Source organism: Varanus komodoensis, unplaced genomic scaffold (assembly GCF_004798865.1).
Source record: "Varanus komodoensis strain SLA01 unplaced genomic scaffold, ASM479886v1 scaffold39, whole genome shotgun sequence".
Taxonomy (NCBI): domain Eukaryota; kingdom Metazoa; phylum Chordata; class Lepidosauria; order Squamata; family Varanidae; genus Varanus; species Varanus komodoensis.
Window position 1 is genome coordinate 2,008,376 of NW_025335922.1, and position 24,468 is coordinate 2,032,843.

Genomic DNA, 24,468 nt, shown 5'->3' on the forward strand with positions numbered 1-24,468 from the left:
TCTTAGGCTGGCAAAAGGGAATGCTTGCGTCTCTTGTTGCCTATAATTTCCTGCTCAAAGAGGAGACAGAAGGCGAAAGATCGCATAGACGTATGTCTTCCCTGTGTCAAGAAACAGTGAATGAAAGTTTGCTGGGAGTGCAGTCAAAAGAGCATTGCAGTTTATTCAGACATAGAGGAAATACATGGCGCATGTAGGTAGGCCCCGGAAGGGACTACAAAAATGGATTCTGTTACAGCAAGATTTTATAAAGTATTAGCTATGTTGAGGAGGGTGGAGGATCCCGCATGCCATTTACAAGAGGCACATGACCGTAGAAGCAAAATGGCTGAATGGATTAGATTGGGAGCTAAAAGTTTCACAACAGGCATACATCAGCGTATGTATGCAAGTGTGCATGAGGAACAGGCTGACAACATAATTTCCTGATCAGATCAGGATGTCCATTTGTGTCCATTTCAGGTTTTCTGCAGCCATATTATGTCCGATAGTCCTGGCACCTGCAAGTAGAAACGTGAATCTAGTGATAGATCAGCTGACCCCATCATGATTCATGTTTCGCTTGCCCAGTTATAAATTGTATGTTATAAATTTAAAAGGTAGTTCTCCAGCATTAATGAGTTTTCGACTGATCTTTGGAATGTTGAGCATATGTATCAACCAAAGTGAATAATGGAGAAATGGGGTTGATCAGATGATCAACTGATACAGTTGAATCAGCTGTTCCGGTGAAAGTGGATTTCCCCACCCACTTGATCCCAGCCCAGCACCTCCAGACTCCTGAAAATACAACACAGAGAGATGAAAGACCTGACTGAACATTGTTGGGAGAGAGTGGGGATCTCCAAAACCATGTTGAGGGATCTTCCATGAGCAGAGCCCTTCCTCTTGAAAATGGCAGATCCTAGTTTCAATTGTGATGAGCAAAACACACTGCTCTGTTCTGCAAAAGTAAAAACAACAATAAACCCATCATTGCCTTAGCTGAAACAGCATGATAAGCCAAACTCAAGGGTCCGGTATGGGTTGTTATTTAACTGTGGGTTGTTGCTGAAATATGTTATTTTGTCATCTGAATCTTGCACTAACACCCCATGGCTTGTTAACCACAAACCACCCATGTTGAGAACCAATGGTTTGATTTGGGCTTGTGAATTGTGGCATGTTCACCATGGTTTGTTACCTGAGATGGGTTCAGATAGCACAATAACCAACATTTCAATAACAACCCCTGGTTCAATGACAGCCCACATTCAGCCCTTGAGTGTAGTTTATCATGTTGTCTGAATCCATTCAATAAAACAATTACTTCTGCAGTCCTGGAGATGCTCAGACAGAAAATGTCCCATGACTCCCAACATTTCCCAGGGAACTATGGGAATTGTAGGACTTGTCTACAATTTCCCCTGTCTATAAAAGCATAGGTTTTCACCCTAAGGAAATGGCCCTATGCTTCTGTGTAAGATTGCTGGGGATGTGGCAGACCTTCATCCTTGCCTATACAATGTGTGCAGAAAGTTTGTGCGTGTGCATATTTGTGTATGCACATGAGTGCACACATGCGGCTCATGGTATGAAAGGGATATGCAGTGTTTGTGAAGGGTATTCACGTGCAGGCTTTGCTACATAAGGCATTTACTGTGCCCTCATGATCCTCGCTCACCTAAGTTTTCAAGTCCATCAGGGCCTCTCCCATGGCTTGCAGCCATTTCCATTGCAAATTACTCCTTTGCAAATGAGTGAAGAAAGCCAGTTTTCCATTTTCTAATGCAGAACAAACCGGAACGAATGTCTCAGGCATCACTGCAGTTCCTGTATCCTGCCACCATACCATTGTGACACCTGACTGTTGAATCGCAGAGTGGATAGAAAGGCAGAGGACGACAGACCCGACCGTGGCCAGAAGGAACAGGTAAAGGACGCACTTTTCCTCCTGCAAAGGAAATGGGAGAAGCAGCCTTGTACAGCGAGGGGGCGGGCGAGCTTCAGTGCCTCACACAGTGGATCCTCGAGAGAGGAGGAGAGCAGGGCTACCACAGCCACCTGCTTGGTTATGGCTCCTCCCACTTCAACTTTCAGCATCCCTTCCTTCCTGCTTTTTTGCTTGAGCCAAAAAAGGGTCCCCACTTCTGGAAGTTCATTTCCCCTCCTTTAAGATTGTTTCCACACTTATGGGAGTAGGTCCACTAAACTGAACAGGACATCTGAGCAGACACGCATTAGATTTTGCTACTGTGCCACTAGGCCATTTCCCTGTAGTAAAAGGCTTGGGCTTTCCAAACTTGCCATGCATGCCAGCGGTCTGGAGGGGGCCCGTGGGCTCATAGCAGCCTGCCTGCTTTGCATGCAAAAGCTCCTGGGTTTAATCTCTGGAATCTCCACTTACAGAGCCTTGAGTAGCAGGCAATGGAAAAACCCACACTTGGAACACCAGAGAGGCATTGCTGCCAGTTCATGTCAGCAGAACTGGGTTAAATGGACCACTGTCCTGACACAAATGTTCTGTGCAGATCACAGACCTGGTTATGAGAGTGAATCCAAAAACTTAGTATCACCAAACTAGTGCTTACTGTTGCCAGCTTCCTCATTTTTCTCCTGTTTTGCGAGAGAAACATGTTTTTCTCATGATTATATTTAGCCTGAAAAGAAAGCATCCACTCTCTCAAGGTTTGAGTCAGTGCAAAATAGAAAGCATCATCCATGTCCAGGCCATCCAGAAATGCTAATTGCTTGTAGAATTAAATTTGCATGGATTATAAGTACTGGGGGGTTTGCAATTAGGAGAGGGAAGCTTTCAGTACATGCATTCTGACTAGGGTGTTGGCCAAAGATTATTCAAGCAGCAAAAAGGAAAGCAAAACAAAAATAAAAATCCAGGTTTTTTTAATCACTTCAAATGCTGGAAAAAAGATCTGTTCTCTACACCTGGACTCTCTCCAGAGTGCCTAGCACACTGGATGGCGCTGTGAATTAATAAATAAGCCCATCATGGGAGAAGTGCCCACATTCCTATCCAGAAAACGTGAAGGAAACATTTATTGGTAGAAAGATGGCCTATTATGGTATTCTGCATAAAAGTTCTTTGTTCTGTTGTTGTTTTTTAACAGAATGGAATGCTAAGCACTTGAAGTGGACTTTGGCATTGCTTGTGAAATATCTGGAAAACAAAAAATGTTCCTGCCCCCTGGCATCGTTGTTCCTACGAAATTTGCCATGCCATTAATGCCATTGATCTTATGGGTTGTGCTCCCATAGACAAGGCTCTGCGTTAGGAGCCCTTGGCTCGTCTGTGCCCGCTGGCATGAGCTTGGCAGGGTAGGAGGGGGAACAAAGCAATTTCATCTCTCTCCTGCATTAAACGTGCCGAAGCAGCAAAATCTGTCTGACTGGCTGGAAAGAGGACTGGAAAGACCACAGAATATTTTGCAAGCTGGCCTTTCCTCCAGCAAGGGAGCCCAGTTCTTGCACGTTACTGTCTGCTCAGATGCTGAGGACACGGAGGTGCCGAGTTGGGCAGGTGACTTGGCAGCTTCAAAGTTGCATAGTGAAATGTCTCAGAAAGAGTATGAGGACCAGTCCACCTTGGCAAAGCAAGGAGGCATTCCAGAACTGGATGGGAGGAGACGGAGGTGGCATTCCTTAACCATGGCTCAAGATGACAGGCAAAGTGAACAGCTCACTCTGTTTTGTGGATTGTCAGGTGCCTTGCACTCTGTCCTTTGCTGATTGATGGATGAGAATTTTATCTTTCCCCTGGAAAAGTACACTAAATAATTTCTCAGAATGTATGGACCTTTCACTGGTCCATAACAGCGCACATTTGTTACAGTAAAAGCAAAGAGCAGAGCAAGGGGCAGGGGGACCCTGTACATGGCTGCACTACGGAGGTTGAAGAGAAATCAGAGTTTTCTCTGCTCTATTAAGCACTGGCTAAAAATTGGTAAAACATTAAATGTTTATTTTTGTTAAACACACATACACAGTCCATCTCTAAACAAAACTAATTTCTTTTGTAGTTAGTTTTGTAACTAAAGAAATTTTTGTTTAGTTTTGTATGAGCAAGGGTGTATACAAGAAACAGTAAATGAAAGTATGCTGGGACTGTACAATCAAAAGAACACTACAATTTGTTCAGACATACAGGAAATACTTGCAGCATATATTTAGCCCAGAAAGACTACAAAGATGGTTTCTGTACAGGATTCTTTTGTAATCTATTTATTACATAGGCAGTTTGAGGAGGGTGGGGGATCCGAGAGGCAGTTTGCAAGAGGCGCATGAGAACAGAAACAAAATGATTGACTGGGCTGAGTAAGAGAGAAGTTTCAGAGCAAAGGGTGAGGAACAAGGCTAACAACTTAGTTTCCTGGTCAGAGCAGGTTCCCATCTTAACAGTCAAAACTGTTCTCATTAGTTTCAGGCTTTCAGCCCATTTAGTCCTGACAGTACCATTCCAGAAAGCTTTCAGAATAGTTTGCAGGTCCATGGAATCAACACAACTCTGAAAGGCCTCTGTGGGTCCCACAGGATGGATGCACAGAGATGGGGAATTATTTCGATCCAAAATATCAAATGTATCTGATAGCCCTGTCCAGTTCTTCCAGCTGCCTGGTTCTAGATGCTCGCTGAGCGTATGGAGTCCTGAATGCCGTGATTGTAAACAGGGGGCTGCAAGCTCTGAAAGACAGAGATCAAAATCCAGCAGGAGTCTGGACCAATAGCTACAGTGCCTGCACAGTCTTGTTTCACTTCCTGACCACAACTTACAGTCATGCCTCAGCAATTTTTGCATCACCCAGAAATGCCTGGTAGTTTTGCTTCTTCCAGTAAACAACAACTTCCCTTTTCCCTGAAGGTTGACTTCTGCTGCACTTCGCCATATAGCCCAGCTTGACGCCTTCTCTTAACAGCCCAAGTCAGCATCACACTGGACAAGGATGGTGCAAACTGTGGTCCAGTGACATCTGGAGGGCAATATGTTTGCCTCCCTGTTCACTACACCAACGCCAATGACATACACTTCAATTGTCTGTATTCACCTGGGAACGTCCCCCTTTTCAGGTCCCCATGTACAGTAAATCACTAGTCATATTTTTGCATTTCAGGTTGGTGTCTTCTTTGCATGATTTGCTAGCACTGTTGTTCTTTGAGGTTCATCTTTGGAATCTCTAGGAATTAAATCTCTGCATGGGAAGGCATGCCTTTTGTCTCTAGCCATCCTGCCACCCTTGGTGTGTAGCTCAGAATTCTGCACTGTCAAGGAGCTCACGGGCTGGATAAGGATCAAGATACATAGAAGAGCAGTGGAGATATTCAGCAAAGGATTACTGGGAGCACTTCAGGACATAATCAGACGACTTCAACTTTGGCTAGACTGGTCAGATTCAGGCTGCCAGATGAGCCTGCATTTCTAATGTTGCTTGTCTGCTTGGACACATGGCCACTTCTGCTCCTGTAGGAGATCATGATGCATCTGGCGTGAGAGAGTGAAGCCCCTCCGTGTGCACTGGTTCCTCTAAAACTGTAGCATCCTGAAGTAGGATATTAGGGTGGTGGTTATTGATATTTGCTAACTTAGTAAAGTACTAGGACAGTCACACACTCCACCTTTTTTCTCATCCTGTCCAGATATCCTTCTGTCTATATTTTTTTCCTAACAGTCTTTTAACTAAATGAACCCATACCCTCTTGCTTTAAAGGAGTACACAACTAACATTGGTAAATGAATATAGCAGTCAAGAGGCAGAGCAGAGTAGTCAGAAATTGCCAAGATGTGGGGACAGGGTGCAACTCTCAGGCATGGAGAAAAGCACATTCATATTTTCATCTGTGAAATGTTAGAGAATTAGATGCAATGAATGATTTAGAAATCCTTGTCCAAATACCCAGACTGTATTTCCAAGTTTTCTTTGTCACTGACTTTCTACCATCTTCTGTAAGGCAGATAATGGGAAACCTCATAGGCCATGTGTCCAGGGTGGTGCGGGAAAGGAGGAGGAGAGAATAAAGGTGAATAACAGATTTAGATGTACAGATTAAATTAAAGTGCATAGCCATATGGCAGCTATGTTCAATTGTAGAGGAGGCTGCATCCCAGAAAACAAGGTTAGGAGATTGAAGATCCAGTAACTAGAAACCATAGTGCCATATCAGTGTTCCAAATTCCTAAAAGGAAAGCTATTTATTCCACAATTTGCAAAAGTTTAGCACAAGAAATGTAAGTTGGGAGATTTGGTTTGCACTGTAATTAAAATGGCCTAACTTGAACTTCCAGAATTAATACATGAACTAGAATGCAGTTTTCCTTCACTTCTTGTTCTTCTTGGAATTTTGCAATACAGTTCTTTGATTACAAAATGAGCACGAAAGCACACATATCCAGACATAATGTATACCTTTTTATATCCTATTATATACAGTTTTGTGTGCATTTAAGTGATTTCCTTGCATTTTAAACTCCAGGTTGCTTGGTCTTTCTGAATTTCAAAGATAGCTAGCTGAATAAAGATATGTGTTACAGGCTTGCATAACAGTAAAAAGGCCACCTGAGGAAGCTACTAAGCAGCATGTTTAAAATGAACAAAAGGACATTCCTCATTGCTAATAACAAAAACACAATACTAAAATTAGATTGTGGGAAATTCAAAGTGATTCACAGGTGTTTGAATGTTCTTGTAGCATCTTGTTACTACAGTGTTATATAATGGCATGATAAAATGTTATGATACCATAAGAATCAATTAATAAATACCAAAATAACATTATAAACTTCAATCAAAACAAGAGCTTAGTATCCAAAGAGCCAATTATCAGAGCAGATGACTAGCTATAATCCAGGGTGAGCATCCTCAAAGCCAATTCCAGCTTCCTGGCGGCCCACCACCACCAGGAGCTGCGCTCCTCCTGTCACCATGCATGCATGCACCCACCCACCCACACACAGCCACACATTTACTCCTCCGCCCTCCCACCTATATTCCCCAGCACCTTCAATTATGATTGGTAGGGTGAAGGAGAGGTTAAATTATTCTTATGGCACCATTTTTCCTCTTTTGGGCAATCCAAGGTGGCTTCATAGTTCTATTTTATCTTCACAACAACAATCCTCTGATGTAGGTTGGGCTGAGAGCTGATGACAGGCTGAAAGTCACCTCATGAGGATCCTATAGCTGAGTGAGGACTAGAACCCGGATTTCTGAGATTCCGCAGCCCAACACTCTGACCATTGCAGCATAGTGGCTCTCTTGAAGTCTCTTCCTCCTCCCAGAGATCATGATCCAGGTTGCTGGAATGGAGGAGGATGTCTTGACACACAGTTAAACATCCTGGATCTTGACCATTGGGAGAAGGAAGATTTAACTTCCCACTTCTCCAAGCTACCATGTTCCACTGCAACCAGCCCATGGAAGCAAAAGTAGGGTTTTGCTGCCAGCCTGACAGTCAGTTGTTGGGCAGGCTGGTGGATGATCCAGTTCTGCTGGGAAATGAACATGTGAACAACAGCCTCCCTGCACACCTTTTCCCCAGAAGAACTGGACTCCCACCTGCCCACCAAACAGCTGCATGATGGGTTGACATTGGCCCAGTTCTGCTGCTACATACAGCCATGGGTGTTAGCTCCTTGCATCCCCTGAGTTAGGGGGTTGTTTGCAGCTGTAGGGAGGGGAAACTGGGAAGGCAGAGCACCCATGGGGGGCAGCACTGGCAGCCTCCATAGGCTGCATGGAACCTGTGGACCATGTGTTGTCCACCTGTGGTCTAATCCAAGAACAGAGCCTGTATATTCCTGAGGAATCCTAGCCACCAATCTTCATTTATTTAATGCATTCTCTTAATCTATATAGCAGGTGAATTCCTCATTGTTCCATTGTTGTATTACTATTACTTCCTGCTGAAGCAGCATGGGCCATAAAGATCACAGTCGTATTATTCATGTTGAGACAGCAGGTCCTGCTGGGTTGTAGACACTGTAATCATCTTGCTGGGTAACATGCAGTTTCCATGGAAAGATGTTCTTCTCAAAAGGCCAGCTCCTGCCCTGCATCACCATGAGCACAATATCTTCATCCGAAAGTAGACGGATCAGATCTCCCTCAGCATCACGGTAATTCAGGGCAATATCATCCCGTTTAAATTCTCGCCTAGTAAAATAAGAAAGATATTTATGCTATGCCCAGATTCTTGTCAAGAAGAATGGGCCAGCACATATCCAGGGTGTGTGCTTTGTTTTTTTTTTTTTTACACACACACACACACACACACACACACACACAAAGAGGTTAGAGTATCTCCTTTGATGTCCATACCAGAAATGACTTCAGTTCAGCATTTGCAACAAAGGAACAATTGGCAGGACAGCTATTATAATCTTCCTCAAGAAATACGATCTATCAGGAGATGCTCTTTATACTCCCAGTTTAATGTTAAAAGCCAAACCAAAGGAGCAGGAGGATGCAACTGTGTGATTGCTCAAGTTCCCCTGCCCCCCATGCAGAGGCCCCTTCCTGGGATGCAAGTTGGGTTGCTCAGGCATCTTCTTTTCCCAGACTGGAAGCTTTTTCTAGCCCTTCCTGGGCCAGCCTGGATGGCCGCCCCTGTGAATGCTTCAGTCCCTGGAAGATGTTCCAAACTGCAGTCCCATGAGCTTACCACATGGGGCAGCCAGACATAACGCAAAAGGATCCTGGTTCCAGCTCTGCCAGTTCCTGAAAGGAACAACCTGAGGGAGAGCTGGAGGCTTCAGTCTTTGACATAGAAGAATGTCAAGGTCCAGCTTTGCCTTGTCCAGGCATCTGAGTTCTCCTTTGGATTTGAAAAGGAAGAGCAGGGCCCCCAGCAGGATCCCACAACTCCAACAAGCCTTCAGATCCAAACCTGACAGAACTAGGGTCCAGGTAACTGCCTGGGTCAAATACTCTCCCTTCCACATTCCCCATAACTGCAGCAACAGGAGTTTCAGCACCATGGCAAAATACCAGCCAGCTGCACTTGGGTCTACATGCACGTGAGTTGTACATCTAGATCAGCACCTGCCTGAGCTCCTATAAGAGGTCTCCATTTGGAGTGCACTGTGGCTGAAAGCATCAGCTCCTTCTGTGTTGCAAGGCCTTCCTGAACTGGGGAAGCAGTCAAGAAGATATGGTAGGATGACCAGATATTCCCTGCTGCATGTGTGCCCCCCCCCCCGCCGCCCACAATGGAATGAATGGCCCAGCAGTTAGGTTTTCACACCGGAAGACAGCAGTGCTGGAGACTGCCTTATGTCCATCGGATCGATCAGATCATCCGACTGGCAGTAGAAAGGCATTTCTGCTTGCTCTGTCTGCAGATAGGAGGGGTTGAATGGCTCCACACATGAACTATGGCTACATTAAAACTGGCATGCCTGCAGCAGCTGTTGGGCTACTTCTGAGTCAGTTACCACCAGTCGCCTTCTTGTCCATGGACCACACACCTTTCTCAATTTCTGCACACTGTGACTGGTCTGCAGCTTGTGCATCTTCATCTTCTCCTGATTACTGAACTCCTGCTTCATTTCCTTTTTAAAACATGTATTTACTGCATTTTATCCTGCTCCCTCCACCCCGGCTGCTTGCACTCAGGGTGATATCCATAGTATCCTCCTTCATCCCCAAAACCACATGAGGTCAGTTAGGCTGAGAGATGAGAACTAGCCCAAGGCCATCCAGTGAACTTCATGGCTGAGCAGAAGCTCCAACCCAAACTTCCTAAGTCGAAGCCTAACACCTCTTTCATTATATCCTCCTGGCACTTAGCATTTGATAGTGGTCGTATTCTTTAGCCTCCTGTTTGCAGAGTGACCCCAAAGCATTCAGGACTGCTGTTGTGGAATGAAGGAAGAAAAGAGGATTTAGCTTCCGTTTCTCCCAGTGGTCCCATTTCTGCACGTATGTATATGAATGTATGCAAATCTGAGTGTATTCTCTGGTATGCACAGATGTTCACAACTCCCAATCTGCCACCCTGTGCCACTTGAGGCTCTTGGGACCAAAAACCTTCCCACTCCTGAGCTAAAGAGAAGGGGAGGGAATGGTGTTTGGAAGTGGTGGCCAGTTTATAAACATTTAAAATCAAAAGACTAAACATTGCAAGCAGATTTGCTTCATGACATTTGAGGAGTAGGTACACATATGTATAATCAAGCTAGTAACACACACACACATTTGCACGGTAGTCTACAACATCCTGATGAAGACATAGGAGGAAGGGCAAGACAACTGAGCAGAAGGCAAGCTGTTACACTAAAACCAGCACTAACGGACACACATATCAATTTATCTGTTTAATGAGGTGCTAAATTTGGCACTAAAAGGCGGGGTGGAGTGCAAATCAGGACAGCACGTGGGGTTAGGTCAGAAGAAGTATTTGAGCTGGCAGATTGAGTGTATCCTACACCTGAGACTTCACTGAAATGGCAAACTAAAGACATCCAAGCTCTGTTAAAAGTTCTACAGAAGAATAGCATAACCTGCTTCAGAGAACAGAACACTTGTTAGAAGGGGGGAAAGAATGCAGGTGCTCTTTCAGTCATTTTTGTTAAAACAGTCTTGGAAACATTTCAGTTCCTAGCAGAAGCAAACCTTTTCAGGAACAGTTACAGAGATAATTTGGGATCTTAGCAAAATGGACATGAAAGCAAATGCCTTCGGTTTATTTTAACTAGGAGTTCATCAGTGTGTGCTTTTACCTGACTAATTCCATTAAGTCTTGGAATAATGGGGTACTGCTTAAGTCCTCTTCTACTGATATGTCCCTGAAAGAAACATGAATGAGAAATTAACAAAATTAGCTTGGCAAAAATGCTATGAAGGAAATCAGGACACTAACAGCAGCAAATTCACCCTTCACTTTTTGAATTCTGGTGCAAAACATTTTACATGACTAAAGTGTGAATTAAGTGAGTTTAAACACTGGGCTTAGTGATCCTCAACCCCTCTCTTTAGGTAGTAATGTGCATCACTTCACTCAACGGTGCAGCTTAGGCTTAGCATTAGGGCTGATGTTCAGGGCCTTGCAGCCCAGCCCAGCTCTCCCAAAGAGTACCAGCCAAATACAGCAGCAGCAAACAGGCTAAGTGTCATCACCTGGGCTGATGTGGACATGCAGAAAGTCGCAGGGCTCACATCCTTTCTTTTTGTCATCATTTTATAATCAGGAGATATCCATGGTTTGTTTGGTGTTCCATGGAAATGGAGAACTCTGTCTTGTCTTTCTCTTGACAAGCCAAAGTTCCTACTTTACACAGGACACTAAACAAACTTTAGACAGAAGGTGTATGGTTTGTTCAGTGGTCTCTGCTACGAGTGTGAACAAGTATGTTATACATAAATGACAAGCCAGGGCTCTTCTGGCTCTTTGGCTCATGGTGGCAGTTGAACTGGGACAATCACTGGCCAGGGTAGGTGAGTCTTATTAGCCCTCATATTGCAAATGATGAGATTAAGCAACTAAAACCACCAACTACATTCATGGCAAAGGCAAGACTTAAACCATGGAAGGCTTGGTCCCTAGTGCGGCCGATGCACTGCAATAGCTCCCAAGGAATCTCCATTCATATTCTTACCTACCCCTCCCTCTACTTCCTTCCACATCCCCTGGTGCTTCCCCTCTAGCGAATTTTAGACTGTAAGCTCTCTGGCGCACAGACGTGTCACTGTGTACATTCTAAAGCAACATGCATGCTGATAGGGCTACATAAATATTAAACTGATCCACAATAATCCATCCCTCACTGGTACTAGTATGCTCAGAAGTAGGACAAAAGAGTTCTCCTGGGGTCTGCCTGGATTCAGAGCTTTGGCAGCAAGGAAGAGAAAGGATGCCAAACGTCAAGCAGGCTCACCTGATGGTGCTGACGTTGTCGTCATGGTAATAGCAGCGCAACCAGTTGATAGGGTCTTCTTCCTGGGGGAGGTCTCTGATGATAGTCACAAAAGCACATGGGAAAATGCCGGTGGCATCTCGGACAGTTCCCTGGCACAAGAACAGAACACCCAATTTAAAAAGGGATGGCCCACAACAAGATCAGCATGGCAAAATGTCACTATCTGCAGATCTGGGACATGAATTCTCGTTACACATGCAGTGCAAAGAAGATTTCTGTGAGAGAGTCTATTGTGCTATGAAATGAGCCTCAGAAGAACAAGGTAGCAACCAGGTAAATCCTGGCACGCAGAGGCTAACTATGCAGAACAAGGAAGCTGTCAGTAACATTAGACCAATAGTATCATCTACATTGCTAGGTGGAGGATAATTTGCAATCAAGTAACAGCCCCTGCCCTCAAGTGAAACCCCTAGCTACTTTCATCACTGCTATGGTTTCAGACCCAGGAACAACCGTTTGGATGAGTTGGAACAATTTCAGGAGTGCTTCCAGACCAGCTTATCACTCAGAATCTGGTGCTATTTCTATCCATGCAGTAATGGTAATGAAATTAAAACACCACCTGATTAAAAGGGAGCTCTAAACAAGCTGGACAGATATCACAACTCAGACTTGTGATGTATATGACCAGATAAGGCCTTTATATTTACCTCAAGCCAGTCCTTGTTGATCCTGCTGAGTAAATAGATCAAGTCTCCCTTCTTGAAGCTCAGTTCCAGTTTAGTGGATGCAGTAAAATCGAACAGCGCCTATCAGAAACAACCCAACAGTGGAAAACAAAGTGGCAGAGCTGAAAAACTGGATCCTAGCTAGGCTTCAGCTGCATACCTATAATTCCCATTCTTTGAAGGTGTAGTACAAATGTCCAATAATTTAGATTATCAATGCCAACATTTGATTATCCAATACCTGAATCCATTATATCTGCCTGTAGCTGGCGTCCATCCCACTACAAAGACGAGGTTGGCCAAATGTACTCCATTTAAGGGCTCTCCAGTCCAGGCCCAATATGGAGAACCATAGGAGGTAGAGCAAAGACCTTGAAGTTGCCCATCAAGAGACAGCAACTTCTCTTGAAGTGGGACAGTTGGAGGTGGACAGCACCTCCATAGCAGATTGAGCAAGCACACAGTTCACAGCCTTCCCCACTAGAGGGGGATGACGAGGTTGTTATTTAAATTATAGGAGTTATTTCAGAGCTTATGCCAATACACATTTACAACATTTAGCCTACACAAACGTGTGTTTTCTTCTGTCCTTTTTTCAGTGTGGAAGTGGCCATTGTCCCTAGCAAAGGCCCATGCAGCTACAGGGGAGTGTTTCCCCACTGCAAAACTATCTACTCCTGAAACACTAATGGCAACTGTAATATGATTCTGAAAGAATATGATCAGTCAGTCCACCTTCGAGTTGACCCCCCCACCAACTCCATCTGAGACTAGCACACAAGGCAGTATATCATGATTTTAAACGTGAAGGCACTAGCCCTAAGCATCAGTAATTTCAAGACTGAAAGTTTTAATTTTTGTATGGGTTTAAGTAACACATATGGCAGATCTTCCTTCTGTTTATGCATACATATTGCGAAAACAGAGTGTTTTAGAGGGGACAGGTCTTCCTAGGAAGTTCCTTGGCTATTAGGGATACTTGAGGAATTCATTCCCTACAAATTCTGACCTGCTTAACATATACATCTGAAATGGTTTCAGTTTGAGATAAAATGTGTTCAAAAGGGGTGTATTCTATGAAAAATGCATTTGAAAATGTGTATTCACATACTTTTTCATTGTTCATGTTCTTGCAAGTAACAAGAGATTAATGTGGAAAGGAAACCAAGCAGAACAGACTTAAAATGAACATATGTGAATACAACATGCACCAGAAATAGACTGATCTGCTCTTCCTTAATAGTTATTAGATACTTCGTCAACATTGCTCATCCCTGCCAAGAGGGATAAATCCCTTCATTGTGCTTCTTTACCTCCCCTCCATTTCTAATATGCTCTCAGAAATGAAGGAGAAGCAGATTGTCATTTGCCCAGGCTGGCTGACCCAGAGTAAGGATGCACAGATGCTGTACAAACTGTTCTGTCTGCATTTCATGGATTGTCAAGTGCCTTTCATGTTGCTATCCACACACTGGCAGAATCTGACTTTGTGAAAATCTATTCATATGCCTTAATGCAAATTTGGAATTGTGCAAATTTGCATTTCTGCAAATGTGCAAATTCACACAAACTTCACAAATCCCCCCAAAATGCATATTTTCATGCTTTAGCATATGGAAAAAATGTTCATGTAGGTCCACTTTAGTTATCTGTGTGTAAAATTACACACAGGTTCAGGCTAGATATAAGAAAGAGTTTCTTCACTGTCAGAGCAATACAGCAGTGGAACCAGTTGCCTAGAGAGGTTATGGGCTTTCCCACACTAGAGATATTCAAGGTGAAATGGGACAGCCATCTGAGTGGGATGGTGTAAATTGGTGCCCTGCAACAGCAGGGGGTTGGACCCACTGACCTTATGGCCCCTTCCAACTCTACTATTCTAAGATTCTTTGAAAAACAGTCCACAAGTTCACAGACTGGGGAAAAGTCAATCCAATATGAAATTTTCAGGCCAGAGTCTTAGAAACTTGAACTCATTTGAGCCTGATGTGGATTTCTCCAACATCCCTAACCCAGACAGTGTTCTGACAAACAATTTCTTTACAAATATATGACTGCATGTTCAAAAAATTGTTTTCCTGACCATGCAGTCTTTTGTATAGCAAGTGACATGCTGAATAAGATACCCACCTCAGCCCGTGGAGCTGCCAGTCTGTCAAAGCCAGGTTCTTGGGGAGAAATGCTCTTGCTGTCACAAAGAAGAGGGAGAGCAATATTTCATAAGCTTCACTAAGGATACATTAAGAAACAAAGGTATTAAAATTACAGGCAAGTAAGACTACACTATATATTTGGCAAAGTCTGGGAAAGAAATACTTACACACGGCGAGTGCGTGGGCGAAGCCTTCGCAGCCCTTGAGGTATCTGCTCACTGTCAAAGTCTGACTGATGGAAAAACAGTCGGACATCTTCATCTAGCAGCACCCAAGCTGGTAGACTAAGCAGTTTCTGTGTCCAAAGAAAAAAGTGAGCAGGATATAAATAGGAGAATGTCTCTCTCATTACATTCTATTCAAGTAGATTCATCAGGGGCTCTTCAGACATCCCCTCTCCAGCCCATATATACAATGTGTAGGGTCTGGGCCCACTTCTCCCAAACTTCAGCATTCCAGAGTGGATGCCTGAGACTCTGAATATGAGCTGGAAAAGAAGCAGGTTGGAATTCTTAGCTGAAATGCTAAAGCCAGCAAACTTCAAGATAAGCTAAGTGGCTAGTGAGAACCAGACCACTTCTGGTTTGGAGGAAACATAGTGGAACAAGGAAGATCAGATGAGGAGGGATTTAACCTAATAAGTCCAGTTGTCTAATAACAAATCAAGAGAGCAAGTCAATTAAGTAATATCCACTGTTCCTGTCTTCTGGCCCACAAGTAGCAGGGACTTCTATGAAGGTGAAGCTAACTCCATTTGGTGGAGAAGTGAGGATGGGGATTCAGTTCAGGATCAACTTCTGACAAGGGCAGAACTTAATCTGCAATTAGTTGGCTCATTAACTTGATGGGTGCTTCTTGCTAAAGAGCTTTAAAAAGGTAAAGGTTTCCCCTTGACATTAAAGTCCAGTCATGCCTGACTCTAGGGGGCAGTGCTCATCTCTGTTTCCTAGCCGAGGGAGCCAGCGTTTATCCGCAGATAGTCCCTGTGGTCATGTGGCCGGCATCACTAAACACTGAGGTGCACGGAACGCTGTTACCTTCCCACCAAAGTGGTACCTTTTTATCTATTTGCATTTGCATGCTTTCAAACTGCACAGGAGCTGGGACGGAGCAACGGAAACTCACCCCGTTGTGGAGATTCGAACTGGCAACCTTTCGATCAACCAGCCCAGCAGCACAGCAGTTTAAACCACTGCGCCACCTGCATCCCTATTACATTACCTTTTTTGTATCACAAAGCCAGTTCTGGTTGACTAGCTTTAACATATTAAAAGGCTGTAATTAGAAATATCTCATCTTAATCTGCTGGGAAGGGAAAAGGAGAGAGGATGTGAGGAAGAGACACCAGCTCATGACACTTGTGAGAGGGAAATAGGCCTGCTGGTCATGCTTTGGATGGCAAGATGCTCTATTTTATAGACCTCTATTTGAAGAGTTGCCAGAGGACTCTCCAGCCTATGTCAGGTTTAAGGATAAAGAACCATCTGAAAGAAGAGTTAGACCTTAAAGATGCCCGTCAACAGTGCTCAGACAGCCAGCTGAGTAAGACATACAAGTCACCTGGGCTCACAGTCTCCCACACTATGGTGAAAGATACTGTATTTACTTTAAATTATAATAAATGTTTCTGATTATTAATCTATGCACACAAGCTAGCATATTCACATTTTATGCACATCAGTAACTTCTTTTGTCCTTGTTTTAGATGATGAATGTTCTCTTTAGGAGATTCACAAGGTGGCCACCCCACTGCCACTCAAACAGCGGCTCATGCTCAGTGTTAATGAGAAAGGCCCTGTGCACATAAAGCCATACATGAGTAGCTCCGTTCTTCTTAATACTGTGATTGTGGCTGCTTCGAGGTCCATGGCTGGGCAACAGATGCATCAGCATTAGGGGAGGGGCTAAGAGATGAGGTTCTGCTTCCTCCTCATATGTTCACTGAATGCATCGGTGCTCTTGTGCACACCTCTGCAGTTAGGAAGCTTCTCATCTTGGGCTGAATGAAGCACCAACAAATCACAAGTAGCAGAGCTATGCACAGCTGGGTTACTGACTTTTGTGTACGCATCCTTGGCCACAATTTGGATGTGTGAAAGTGTCCTTAGCTTGCACCGATGTGAATGGATTGGCACGGAATGAGTCCATGATAATAGTGGCAGTGACTACACATTTACAACATCAAAATTATTCTTACCTTCATGTACATGTTAAGTAGAGGGATCCTGCTTTCTGCAATCTCTCTCTTTGCACCAACATAAACTTTTCCTGGAAAGCACCAAAATAAACCAAGAGAATTGAAGGTGTGTTGCCATGGAAAGAAAGCAGAAGAAAAAGATACAGCAAGTTAGACTGCTAAGGGACTTTTTATTTCAGAACTATATGTTAAATATAAATTCTACTGCTATTGCACTAATTCAGCTCTCACAGCTTCTTCCAAGGAATCATCAGAACTCTAGTTTGATGGCAGTCCTTACCATTCTTTGCTATGGAATGTTTGCAGTGTAGGTACTCTTTAAAAACAGAGGTCGACTCTGTACATGCACCTGCATACTCACATACAAGTATCTTCAAATAAAAGAAATCAGAGAGAAATCAGATTTCCTACAGACAAATGAAATGGTGATATGTAGGTAGCTGTGGATCTTTGTTTGATGGCAGACTTTGAAAGAATGGGGAGTTTACTATAGACATGTCTAATTCAGTGAAGTCAGCCAGGAATGTCTTATGGGCTTTGATCATCCATAATACTAACTGGTGGTTTATTTAACCCACAGTTTTCTGCCCTACTGGAGGCCTGCCTGGCAGGTGATTGAACAAACTGAGGTTTCTTTTCTCAATCCCCAGGTTGCTTCTTTCCCTCCTCTTTCATCTTTTTCCTCCTTGCATCTCAAATGCTTTTGTGGTTCTTCAGGATCGGCACATACAGAAGCTGATAGAAGGCAGTTACTATTCTTGGCTACCACCTTTATAGCCTAGTGAAAAAATCCATGAACAACCCCTGGTTCGCAGGTAACAACAACCACCTATGGTTTATTATTATATTTGAATGACATCATGGGGGGCATAGGATTCCCTGGAACCCTAGGACAAGGTCCTTTGTCATTAGAATCTGATGACCAAGCCCCAACTCCATCCCACTCACACCCAGCACACAGAGCCACACCAGCTGTCTCACTGAGAGTGGAAATAGGATTGGGGAAAGGGACATTCCAGGAAGCAGGGATGGGGGAAGCTGAGGCTGCCTATTGGTGCCCCAGCCTTCTTCCTCCTCCGTTCTGGTGTTTACCTAGATGGCCAAAAGCCGCTGTCCAGATAAAATGTACAGGGCAAGGTGCAGCAGTGGTGGAGATGTCCACTCCTTTGCCTCACTCTGACCATCAGATACGCAGAAGCCTCTAAGTTCAGGGGGCACTGGATTGCCCTAAGAGATCATAGAATCACAAAATAGTAGAGTTGGAAGGGGCCATGAAGACCACTGGGTCCAACCCCCTGCTGTTGCAGGATACCAGTTTACACCATCCCACTCAGATGGCTGTCCAGTTTCTTTTTGAATGTCTCCAGTGTGGGAGAGCCCACCACCTCCCTAGGCAACTGGTTCCACTGCTGTATTGCTTTGACAGTGAGGAAATTTTTCCTGATATCTAGCCTGAATTTAAGTTGTCACAGCTTGAATTGATTATTCCATGTCCTACACTCTGGTATTAGAGAGAAGAGATCTTGACCTTCCTCTTTGTGACAGCCTTTGAGGGATATTATGTCCCCCGTCAGTCTTCTCTTCTCAAGGCTGAACATGCCCAGTTTTCTCAGTCTCTCCTCACAGGGCAGTGTTTCCAAACCCTGGATCATTTTTGTTGCCCTCCTCTGGACTCTTTCAATTTTATTTATTTATTTATGCATCTTTCTTCAATCTCAGTGCCCAGAACTGGATGCCGTATTCCAGAGGAGGCCCAACTAATGAGGAGAAGAAAGGCTTGGAAGGCAGCATCACCACATGAAAGCATCAGAACCTTGTGACGTAGCATCTTCGCTTGGCCCAGCTATGCTACAAGGTAAAGCCACCTGTTTCAGGTGGTGCCCAGGTATGTGTGGGCATAATCAAGATGGGAACTGGTGCCTGCATGATACAGTGAAGCTTTTTATAGTAGAGGAGGGGGAAATCTTTGGCCTGTTTCAGGCTGCAAAATATCTCAGGGCAGGACTTATAAAAGCACATTTGCTGATGTCAGTGTCCTAGATCGTATGTATCTGCACTTCGTATTTAAATTGGGTTAGCATTTGTTCACCATAGGGAAAAGTGGGTCTGAGAACATATGAACCAGGCAAGCAAGCTGAGGATCATTTTGGAGCGTGGAAGCTGCCTTGAGGAAGGTTCTGTTGGGAGCCAGTAAGGACTTGCTACTGAGTCCTTGCTTTGTTTTTGGTCCTGTATGCACTGAAGTGTGCTTTTCGGGCCAGTTCTGATTCTTCTTATGCAGCTGCCTATCTAGGACCTGGGCAGGGAAGAAGAGGAGTAAAGTCCCTTGCACCCAGAGCATAGCACCCTTTTCTTCTGTTTGGGCACTGCAGCCCATGACCATATTGTGGAAGATGAGCTTGGAACGAAGCATTGCACACTTCTGGGTAGGAAGCACTGATCCTGCACAGAAATGATCCCCAAAATTAGGATCCTCAAAATTAGGATCCTCTGTCTACACCCTTGGTTTACAATGACTCGCATCAGCCTTGAAGACACAAGAGCAGAGAAGTTCAAAGCAGCTACACACAGTAAGCATCAGAACTTATAAAAGTAACAAAGGGGTGGGGAGATTACATTAAAAGTTATTAATTTTATTTGTTTGTTTGCTTCAAAATAAATACATAACAAAATTCAGCTGAGGGACTGTGGTGTCTTGGCCCAACACCATTAAGAGCATCGGAGAGTTATGACCATTTGAGCTTCTGCACAAGCCCTGTGACCTCATTATCTAAAGGCAAGTGATGCAGCATAGGAGCAAGGGCAGAAGTGTGCCATGCAGACTGGCCCCCGAGATGGCGCATGTAATGCAGCGTCACCCTAAGCACCCACACAGATGTCTGCAGGAGAAGCCTTTGCATTATATGCAGGAACATGGACAGGCCGAGCCATGTGGCACACCTGATATCAGGGATGGAGTGACTCGATGTAGCTCCCTCTCTGTTTTCATATGTTATTACCTACTTTTAGATAAGGCGTACATGGAGCTGTGCTTGTAACCTTAATTCCATTATTATTGATCCACTTAGAATGATTAATTACAAGATGAAGCTGGGGGGAAACTCAGGTGCTAGACCAGAAGGTCTTTGTGGCTTACCTGGCAGGATGGGAAGTGTGCAATTAAAGCGGCTGTTTTTGTTTTCTGCTCCATAATTTTCCTCTAACTTATTGTGCAAGTTATAGAACTGACGGTAACGGCGGAAGATCATATACCTGGCCCCACCTTTTGTTTTCACTTCAATCACAAATACCTGAAAGAGAAGAAGGCACAAACTGAGTTTCTGGCAGGAATCCTCCAGTCAAACATCTCCGAAAGCATGACAAAGTAAGATCTCTGCCTGTTACCCAGAGGAGTTGTGGCCAGAGTAAACATGGGTGGGTTAAAAGCACAGGCAGTCTGGCATAATATAAGCTCCATCAACCTTCAGCAGGGGCAATGGAATACAGGGAAATGCAAATATGTACGCTGTTGCCCTCTTCCTGTTACTTTCTTCACGATGATATAGTAAAAGTGGATATTCAGTGCTGATGATATAATAAAAATGTGTAGCCCGGATTCAGACGCAGTGCTCATGTACTCACCCCCCACCCCCGCTTGCCATCTCTGGTTTCCAGCTGAAGATTGAAGAGCATTTCGCGTGTGTTCCAAAATGTCTACAGATAGACTGCTGCAAGTCAGTCAGCACAAATTCAGTGTTTACTATGAAAACTACTGCTAGGAAATAATTTTATTTCCAATGACAAATGTCAGATTTGTGAAACAGCTATGCCATTTTCTGTAATGCCAACTTTTCCTCTAGTTCCACCTTTCCTATCCCTCCAATAGCATATATCAATATCCAAGAGAAAACTCCTTCTCTTACAAAGTAACTAGAGAAACCTCTCTTTTCTTCAATATCTGCAATATTAGCAGAAACAGGTACATCGTCTGGAAGTTGGTCAAAATCACTGAAAGACAAAATGAAGAGATGGTTATTTTGGAGATGATCATGGTGCAATAGATCTTTATTCCACCTACATCTGAATTAAAAATCTAATAAAGTCATAAGAACTGATATATGGATAATAGACTATAAAAACTGGGCTTGTTCAAAGAATTATGACTGCAGATCTAAACCCCCATGTCTGAGAGTAGGCCTCATGGAAATGGACAGACCATCATACTGAGCAGTCATGGATAGGACTGCATGATAAAACAGCTCTAATTTTCACACAAAAGCTTGCACATAGACTCACAGTGTTTGGCTTCCCTGTAGAATAATGACATGATCTTATGTGAGTTAGGCACAAAAAGGCAGTTTTAGACAGAAAAAAAGTACGCTGGGCAAAGTAGGCCGTTAGGGTTTTCATCAAAACTTGCATGGCCTTTGCTCTAACATTGTCATATTCTGATGAGCTTCAAAAAAACAGTTCCACAAGATTGGGGCAATGGTTTAGAAACTGGTTTCCATGGATCTCTGCCTGACCAAGGCAACTGTGCAGAAGAACAGGAAAAACAGCAGGTGCGCTTGCCCTGCCCACTTGCTTGCTGGCTCTCTGCCAGTTAAGCAAGTCCTTGGGAGCAGTGATGCCAAAGAGGATGAGGAGCAAGAGCAGCAGAGTGCAAGAGAGCAGGCTGCCTGAGCCAGTGGGCCAGTTCAGGGCGCCCTGCCCAGTGGCCTCGAGAAACCTGGAGCCAGCACTGAATAGAGGTGCCAGTCTAGCACTGTGGCATCGTCGATATTAACTATACTGGTCCTCAAAACCACATTATACCCCCCACTCACTTTTCTTTACATCTTAAAACCCAGCTGTCCCTACTGGCAAGGTTCGAATGACACGCTGAACTCCTGAGGCTGGGCAGATGCCAGGCTCCTCCCAGGGCCCGCCCAAGGCATTTTTCTGCTTGAGCCCAATCAGCAAATGGTACTTGGTGCCAAAATTGCAGGCTTCCCTCTCCACCTCCCTGGCAGTAAAGAAGCAACCATAATCCATGGAAAGGCTAACAATTTGCTGCCTGTTCGTGCCCCCCAAATCAGCTGTCTGATTGCTTTACTCTGCCTAAGTGGCCATGACTCCTGCTCTTTGCAATGACAGGTTAAGAAACACTTGTTCGTGCTCTTGCAATGGTGGGTTAAGCAATTTTTATTCCCTCAGAGATTTTAATTGATGGGGGCGGGAGGGGGATGAGTGTACGAGAATCTGCGTAGATATAAAACTATATTTTAAACTCTGTAATCGTATGCTCTTTGTGCGTAATTGTGTGCATGCAATTGTGTCATCCCTTCTGCTTCCTGAATTAGTTCTGGTGAAATAGGAGAGGGTTTTTGTTGTTGATGTATTTGAATTCTGTAATCATATATTATTGTATTTTCTTATTGCGAAGTTGGAGAGTGCGGGTGTATTAATAAATACAAATATTTGCTAACCTCTTCTAGACTATTAGGGTACCACCTTTGTATCTGGTCATCACAGAGCTGGGGTTTGCAGTCTTTTGGGCCTCTGGACACATTTGGCAATTTGAGAAAGTTTCCTGGGTACCACCCTCAACTGATTGCCATGGGAGTCATGGGAAAAGATAAGCAGCATGTTGAAAAGGCTGAATGCAAATCAGAGGTGAAGTTCAAGTGCACTACACAGCTCTGTTGAACCCAGTTCTTCACAAAAATTCCAGATGCCCGTAAGAAAAGTTGTTAATTAAAAAAATCAGGGGGAGGACAAGGTACCTTGACCAGCATCAAGACAGAAGTCTGTGGATCATTGGTGCCTGCAAGGACCATGTTTTTATCATGATCGTAACCCTATTCCACCCTGTAGCTGAAGCTCTCTTGGCAGTTGCTCCTGCCAGCACGCTTCTTTCCTGAATGCATGCATGTGCGTGGCCTGAATGAGTGCAGGGCTGGCCCTCCTGCAGGCAGAATGAGGCGGCTGCCCCGGGCAGCAGTTTTTTAGTGCCACGAGAAGGAAGCAAATGGTTAGTTATGGCCTTTCCACTGCTGGAGGGCCGGGGGATGGCCTTGGTAGAATGACTTCTGGGGAAAGGGTGCCATTTGCCACAACTCAGGTGGGGAAATGACTTTGGCCGACAGTGTGCATGGTGTGGGGGGGGGGGTGGAGAGATGATATAATCCCCTTGAACCGCAGGCCCCACACACAAATGCCTACTCTCACAGCAACCAGAGCTGCATCCCATCGATATACCCAGCAGCTCCTTTGAGACGAAGGCCAGTATTGAAGCACCCAGAGGAATGCATCTCAGAGACTTACCTCTCACTCCGCAGCTGCGTGGGAAGCAACATCTCTCACAGTGCAAGAGCCAAAGGGGTTACTCCTCCTTTCCTGTCTTCTCTTCACCTCCAGCAGCTGGGCCAGGAGTGCTGAGGAGAGCGCCTGAGCTCCCGTCTCTGCCTTGGCCTGCAGCAGTGAACCCTTGGCAAGGCTTCGGCACCCTCCGCCCTTTTGATGCTTCTCTATTTCCTGACGTCCTTTCTTGGCCTTCCCTTCCCCTCCCTCATCTGATTGAGGAAGTGCAAGCGAAAGCCCTTCTGGTGTGAGTTAACCCTGTGTCACAAATGCTCTCCCTTATGAAGAAAAGTAAAACCCAACACAAAGATGAATTCCTGAGAAATACTATATTATGAGATGGAGGCTACAGAGAGGCTTAAACACACACACACACACACACACACACACACACAGAGCAGCTTTTGTCCATTCCACTCTGAAGTAAATGGCTCATATGTGGCAGGAAGTGAATAAATTCCAAGCCAGATTACACTCAATGTTGAACACTTCTTAGCATTTGAAAGGGGTTTTCTCTCAGGACTGCAGCAGGAGAGGAAAGGATTACATTACCTGCACTGATCACATCAATTATCACTGCCCTTAACCCTTCTGCTGTGTATTTTCTTCAATCCGCCCATTAATACAAAGCTATTAAATATGAAAGGGCCTTTGTTATGCAGAGACATTGCTCAAGGAGAGGACTGTCTCTGAGCAGCTTCTAGTTGTCCTGTATTCACCACAAGGAAGCAAGGGGGGGATCCAAACCCACCCTCCTGTCATCATGGCGTCATCACTGCATTGCTTTACTCACATTCTATGTTCTCATAGCACACATAGCAAGACCTCTTGCTTCTTGGTTTCATCACGTTACTGCTACCATTCCGAGCACCAGGCACTGGTGTTGTGAGCTTGAAGATGACTGCAGTTCCCTAGTAGGCTATGTGTTTTGCCTTGCCAAGCAGACCGCTGGTTCATCTCAATTGCAGGATTCTTATTTTTCCTAAAGTTACTTGTTCGTGTGCACCTGCACAGGACAGGGGCAAAGAAACACCGTAGTCATGGATTCGGTGTGGTTTGTGTCCTCCACAACAACAGAAACCGCTAGCATGATGCAATGTCTTACAGCGATGCCAGTTATAGTCATTAATTTCCTTCTTTCTCCTCAGGTAACTATTTCTTTTGCAGAGCTGGGCAGAGAGTACTCATAACATAAAATGGGAAGCTTTCCCCCAAAAAGACCCT

General features: G+C 44.4%; 1 protein-coding gene across 1 annotated transcript; it reads right to left on the reverse strand.

Moving 5' to 3' along the window:
• Positions 1-6,377: 6,377 nt before the first annotated feature.
• NCF4 (neutrophil cytosolic factor 4) lies at positions 6,378-23,405 on the reverse strand. The gene is made up of 10 exons (XM_044441298.1): positions 23,209-23,405; positions 20,826-20,910; positions 20,060-20,213; positions 16,924-16,994; positions 14,894-15,021; positions 14,704-14,761; positions 12,556-12,654; positions 11,864-11,994; positions 10,709-10,774; positions 6,378-8,141 (listed from the first exon to the last, which is right to left on the reverse strand). The coding sequence occupies exons 1-10, from the start codon at positions 23,238-23,240 to the stop codon at positions 7,931-7,933; spliced, it is 1,035 nt and encodes a 344-aa protein (XP_044297233.1). The 5' UTR covers positions 23,241-23,405; the 3' UTR covers positions 6,378-7,930.
• Positions 23,406-24,468: the final 1,063 nt, after the last annotated feature.

Bases quoted from the DNA above. Each gene is read 5' to 3' on its own strand.
- NCF4 (XM_044441298.1), bottom strand. From the start codon at position 23,240: ATGTTGCTTCCCACGCAGCTGCGGAGTGAGAG. The intron at 16,995-20,059 runs GTAAGCCACAAA...GGTGCTTTCCAG, and splicing joins CACACTTCCCATCCTGCCAG to GAAAAGTTTATGTTGGTGCA. The intron at 10,775-11,863 runs GTGAGCCTGCTT...TGTTTCTTTCAG, and splicing joins GACAACGTCAGCACCATCAG to GGACATATCAGTAGAAGAGG.